General features: G+C 41.7%; 1 protein-coding gene across 1 annotated transcript in view; it reads right to left on the bottom strand.

Annotated features, from left to right (window-relative positions):
* Positions 1–6,577, bottom strand: part of Glp2r (glucagon like peptide 2 receptor) — a 67,742-nt gene that overhangs the window by 10,616 nt on the left and 50,549 nt on the right. Inside the window, exon 11 of the mRNA XM_033762727.1 lies at positions 887–1,025. Coding sequence (XP_033618618.1) covers positions 887–1,025 — 139 coding nt within the window. The remainder of the gene's footprint in view (positions 1–886; positions 1,026–6,577) is intronic.

Raw genomic sequence — 6,577 nt, forward strand, 5'->3', positions numbered from 1 at the left:
CCTAAATACTAAAAAATCAGCTCTTGCTTTTATGTTCTTGGGAGACCAAATTGTCCAATAAGGAATTTAGTCACCCTATGGAAAGGGTGACTGCAAGGGGAGAACATGCAGAAAGTGAGAGGCCCTAAGGCCATATGGAAGTAAGGAACATTGAGAAAGGAGGCCCCAGAAATTTCTTCTAGCTGAGTCAGTGACAGTTTAGGCCCCTGCATGTGTAAAGAAGCCATCATCAGGAAAGGTCCAAACCCAACAAGCCTCACAGATAAGCAGAGGTTAACCATCCTTTCCACGTCCTTCCTGGATTCCCAATTCCCAGAATCATGAGAAATAATAAAAAATGATGATCCTCTTAAGCTATTAAGTTATAAGCAGTTTAATCGATGGATAGCCAAAATATTCAGAAAATCTAACCACAGCCATCCTCTTGTTCCTACTTTCAGCCCACACACATCTGTCAGGTTCAAGAGCCTCGAGGGTGAGCTCACTCCTCTCTACTCAAGTTGTGTTGTGTTCTGTGTTCATGTCACCTGCAGGGCAGGCAAGGCTCACTTTGCACAATGCCCTTGAAAGAACTCAGCAAAAATAGGCCCTTAATAAAAGGCTTTGTATTGACACTCACAGTTAATATGATCATGAGTCACACCAACTATTACAGTCCAGAAAAGAGAATGTTTTTCCCTTCTGAGTCACTGAATCAAGCTGGCAGGATCAAGGCAACCCTTCCTCATCTTCATGCCCTTCTCACGTTAAGGAACCTCCCCAATGAAGACTACTGATGCTAGGAATCCATTTTCATCCATGGGTGCTCTCAACTCTGAGCCTGTTCATGTTCAGAGCATGTGCATTTTTATTTTCTCCAAAGCCAAGGCATCAAAGTCAGACTTACATGGAAGGAGCTCAAGGTCAACTGGATGAAGAGTCGTATAAGTTTGGAAAATCCTTGAACTTGATCATCAGTGATGAAAGAGAAGAGGATCTCATGAACACCCAATAAAGGAATGAGGAGTAGTGTTGACTTTGCCAATCTGCAAATGACAATCAAATGACAATCATGAGGGCCACACTGTGACTAGGCAACATTCCCTGCTCTTCTGTGCATATCTTTATTGCAGATCTTATCCTCTTGATAAACCATAGATTTTTCCAGTTGGTCTTCTCAACTACACATTTCATGCCTAAGGTCCATTGTGGTCTCATTCCTTGTTGAATCCCTACAAATAGTAGTGGCTCAGGAAACATGAATTGAATGAAAGAATGAATGAATCCTCTCATATAGGTCTCCCTTATATCTTCTGCCTGATGAATAGATTCAGTGTTTTGCCCAGTGAATAGATTTCCATGGACTAGGCCATCGTCCTAAGATACTCCACCCTCCCCATGCTAGACAAGTTTTCCACCGACTGGTTAGCAAATGCCATTATCACTTTCAGTACTCAAGTGTGTCAATGAAAGTACTTTCAATGTTAGCCTGAGAAGGAAAAGGAAGTGAATTATCCAGGGTCATGCAGATACTAAGTGGCAAATCCTGACCCCTCAGAAGCGGGGCGTCTGACTTAAAACCAGGCCCTGCATACTCCATGCTGGGCTTTGCCATCAGCCCTCTGGCTGCCTTTCAACCTGTGACAGCAAAGGGCTGCAGGAAATGAAACACTGATCCTCCTCGTAAAAAGTGTGGCGGGGAGGTTCCCTGTTGTATACAGTCTACATAAAAAAAGCCAAACATTCCTTTGTACCACCCACATATAAGTGCACAGCTGGAGCTCACATGCTTCCAACTGCTGGATCCCAAATGGGACTGTTAAAATTCCTTATGAGCTTTAAAAATATATGCGGGGGGCCCTCTGACTACAGGGGTTCCACATCCATGGATTCACCCAGCTGTGGATCCAAATATGTTTTAAAAAAATTGTTCCTGTATCGATCGAACATGTATAGACTTTTTTCTTGTCATTAGTCTCTAAACAATAAACTATTACAACTACTTATATAGCTTTGCACTGTTTTAGGTATTCAAAATAATCCAGAAACAGTTGAAGCATATGGGAAGATGGATGTAGGTGACACACAAATACTGTGCCATTTTATATAAGAGACTTGAGCATCTGTGGGTTTTGCTATCTGGGGAGAAGGGTCCTGAAACTAAAGGATGCCTATATACGGCATACAGTACCTCCCTGGGCTCCAGTGTCAACTTCCTGGATCCAGACCTCTGCATGGTGGGTCCTGAGAAGGTGAAATTTTTGCAGAACTGCCCATAGGGTTCCATAGTAGCCGCATTTAAGGATGACTCCTCTTTACTATTGAGTTGTTTCTTCATTTGAAATGAACTACATTAGCAAAGGTGACTCACGCAGGGTACAAACAAAGCCACTGTATAATACACTTGGGAAGGAAGAAGCATAACTGTAATGCATTTTTAGCCTCAGTTGTTTCTCTTAAGAGCCAGCCTAGAAGGAAGTCCCCCACCATACCAAACTCCCTGAAAGCAAAGATGTAGAAACCCAGAGTGCCCTCAGTATTTTATGGGTTGTTTTTCAAGAAGAATGAACTCTAGCCAAGAGAAAGAGCTTACCAGAATCCGATCCATAAGGATATTCAAATGCAATTTCATCAGTGAGACAAAAAAAAAAAATCCTTACTTTTTGCTCTGAAAGGATGCAAAGCATGGAAGAAGAAAGCAGAAGCTACTGGGCAGGACAGACTCCACCTAGCCCCATTAGCTGTGTGTCCCTTGACCCTCAGGGGAGGACCACAGTGGGGAAGGGAGGTGCAGACCAAGCTCAGATCTACTCCCAACTCCAGCCCCATGCAAGTAGGAGTCAGTAGCTAGGGAGCAGTAACATATGTCAAGAGCTTTCTTTCACTTCGTGTGTGTGTGTGCGTGTGTGTGTGTGTGTGTGTGTGTGTGTGTGTGTGTGTGTTGTGGCTTGAACCCAGGGCCTCATGCATACTAAGCATGTGCTGTGTTTACCACTGGAGCTATACACCTAGCCCCCCAGGGTATGTCTTATTTCCAGGAAGGTTTTTAAAAACCTCTGCCTCAAAGATTGCAAAATGGTGATTATGGGTTGTATTTGAGCCATAGACAGTTTTGTTGAAGTTATATAGTGATTTTTGCTATCAGTGACATCTTTTAAGTAGTAAGGAGATTTCAGGCAAAGATATCCAGATTTTCAGCTTCTCTGGAAAAATGTAATATCTGGAAACATATGACCCCAAACTACTCCTACTCGGCAATCACCGGCCCCAGCCAGGCTGTTCCTGTACCTGATCCTCTAGAGGGGACCTGGAATCTCCAGCCCCTGCTGGGCCTAAACTACTCACTTCTGTTACTTGCTTGGCCCTTACGAAATGACCTTTGCTCTGGGTTTTAACTGACATGCTCACCTGTGAGCCCTTCTCTTACCATCAAATTATTTTGGGGCCATGTTATGGTATTATAGATTTTGAAAATAAACTTTTTGTGGTGGAATTATTTTGTATTTTCAGAAAAGGTAATACAGAAAGCCTCCAGTTGCCATCTCCTCAGTTTCCCCTAATGTTAACAAGTTACACAAAGGTGGTAATTTGTCAAAACCAGGAAGCCAACACTAATCAAAGCATTCTTGGTAACTAAATGCCAGACTTTATCTGGATTTTACTCACTTTCTCATTAAGTGTCCTTTTCATATTCCAAGATTCCACATTTCATTTAGTATGGGATGCTTGTTTTTATAAAATAAAATGTGTTTATAAAATTATGGGTCATTTTAGTCACTACCACCCCTCTGGATGGCTGCAACAAGGGTTTCTCCACTACTTCTCTTATTCTAACTTCTCCTTAGACTGCAGTTCTATTTGTGTCGCAGTTCAGATGAAAATCCATAAATAGCTATAGCAGTTTACTCTTACGTACTGTGTGTACGCTTATTTTTCACCCACAACCATTTGTTTATTTAAATGGTACAGTTTATTGCAGCATTTAACTATTCGGCAAATGTTTACTGAGCATCGGCTCTGGGTACGTGAGCAATTACAGAGGGAGGGGAAGAGTAGCAGCCAAAGGCAGCAGGGTGGGGGACCCAGGTCCTGGGTCTGGGGTTCAAATATCAATGTCATCAATTACTAGCCAGGTGGCCTTGGGCACATTATTTAAGCTCTCTATCTGTTAGTTTTCTCATCATTAAAAGAGGATTAAAATAATAATAGCATTTATATGTCAGACTCACCATAACCATCGAACAAACAACATGGGGTAAATCCTCAGAATAGAGAATATCTAATGCATAATAAATGATCAATAAGTGTAGTTTATTTCTATTCTTAAAGAAGCCTCTAAATTACTATCCCATCACTGATTTTTTTGGTCAATGTTTTACTTCCATTTGTGACATTTTTAGTTGACAATTGCTGATGAGATTCAGAATACACTGCTCCCAAATATGGCACCTTTACAGACTGTTTCAAAAGTGAAGGATCTGGGGAAACTGCAGAAGCAGGAAGATCACTCTCTGACCTCCCTCCAAACATCTCCTCTAAAGCAACTCGTATATCCTAGGAAGGACTTTCTGACCTTCCTCAGAAGCAGGTTATAAGACCCCTGTTGGAGAGGTGCCCTCCTGCTACCCACAGCAAAGGAACAACTTTATTTTGGAAGGCTCGAGGGCAAAAAGAAGAATTTGGTAGGCCCTGCTAACTTCTCCCCAGTTATTACCAATATATCTCATCCTTTTTAATCCAATGATTCTTTATCAAACCTTGAATAAAATGTACAAATCTGACTGTTTCTTTGGGTCTTTGTTTCCTTATAAAGACTCCTGAGTCACATAAAACTTCTAAATAAACCCATATGCTTTTTCTTCTGTTAATCTGTTTTATTGATTTGTTTTTAGACCCAGCCAGAGACTCTAAGAAGTTCAGACAAAACCTTTTTTCCCCTCTCCATTGCCCATCAGAGATATTTTTCGGAAATGTCTATGAGATTTAGCATGTTAAGAAATTATTTTCTTTTATAAATTCATTACAAGTCTAGTTTCCAAATACCACATGCAAAGCTAAATTCATTTAGCTACCTCTCTACTGGGAACTGAAAAGAACAGATAATTCCAAGGTAGCTGGGCATCTGCTGGGCCCTGTCCAAGTTCCAAGGTCATTGCTTGCCCTGTTTATAGGTCTGAAGCTCTTCCTTCTCACTTGGCTTAGTTTCCCTCACTGATCCAGAGAGATGAGCCATTCACCGTTTTCTTTGCTTGATGGTAGAAGCTCAGAGATGAGGGCTAAGAAATACAGAAGGTTCTCTAGCTCCTAGCAGCTTGTCTCCTTGGCAGGAACTAAATGTGTTTAATTTAAACTTTCCTAAAATATACTCCTGGAGGTGGGCCAGATCTTGAATATTACATTTGGAAAATTCTCTAAGTCTTAAAGTTGGAGGCAGCCAGTATCTACTGGAGTTTGGATTCTTGTATTGGTCTCCACAGCCCCTTCTTCCTTACCCCTCAGAGGGCTTCCAGGGAAATCAAACATGGAGGAGGGAAGTGGGACAGGACCAACCTCCCAATGGGGATGAGTCCTGTGAAAACGGCATGCGGATGATCCACTGGCCAACTGTAAACAGTGCTCCAGTACACAGAAATGAGGGAATTCCCACTGCTTCTTGAGAGCAAAATGGGTAAATGAGATCATAGATGTAAGATTCTGCAGCTCAGGAGGTAAAATAAGGTAGCTGGGGCTTCCTGAATGATGACCCTCTGACTCTTTGCTAATTAATAAGCATAAACTAATAATCTGTATTAGAGACAGAAAATGAGTAAGTAAACAGAAAGGAAATGACTAACCAGTAGGTGATGAGAGCACAAAGGAGGAGGAAAACAGGTGCTTATCCTACCCTGCTCAGTGGGAGGTGCACTGGTCAGGGGGATGATCCTCCATCTGAAGGACTAGATGGTACTATGACCAGTGGTGGTTTCTCAGGTGTCCAGCAACTCCAACCACTCTGCTTTGACAGTGTGCTCACCAAACAACATTCTGGTGATTTCTGGATCTTCTAATGTTGGGAACAGGAAACTCTGTGATTGTGGGTCCTAGAAAGAAATACCTACCCCATCTCCGCTTCCAAAGATATTAAAAATGAACAATGGTCTGCCTAATAGATGGTAGCTTTTACTTAGTAAGTGAAATGTCATCAGTCAGTCACATAGGAATGGAGAGAGGTCTCCCGTACAGCCTTTTCAGATGCTGCAAACTCACCAAGGTGAAGCCTTTGGGTAGACATGCGCCTAAGTTTCTCTTCTCATGCATTTTCCTTCAACAGGGTGGGTAGAGGAAAAACGAGTCTTCTGACAGATTGTGTATATCACCAAGGTTTACATGTTCACTCTACAAACACCCATCCTGGGTCATTACTGAGCCACCAGGTTCCCTCCAGGTCTTTATTTACACTTCTCCTGATTACAGCTCCCAAGTGGGTATATACCCTTCAGAGCTGTGCATACCAATTGATTTAATATTGGGAGAAAATATAATCATAAAAGATAATAGTAGTATTATGTGTATTAATGTCATCTTTTATTTTCTATTTTTATATATATATGTGTATATA

This window comes from Fukomys damarensis, unplaced genomic scaffold (genome assembly GCF_012274545.1).
Source record: "Fukomys damarensis isolate Sample0158 unplaced genomic scaffold, DMR_v1.0_HiC HiC_scaffold_13, whole genome shotgun sequence".
Lineage (NCBI taxonomy): Eukaryota > Metazoa > Chordata > Mammalia > Rodentia > Bathyergidae > Fukomys > Fukomys damarensis.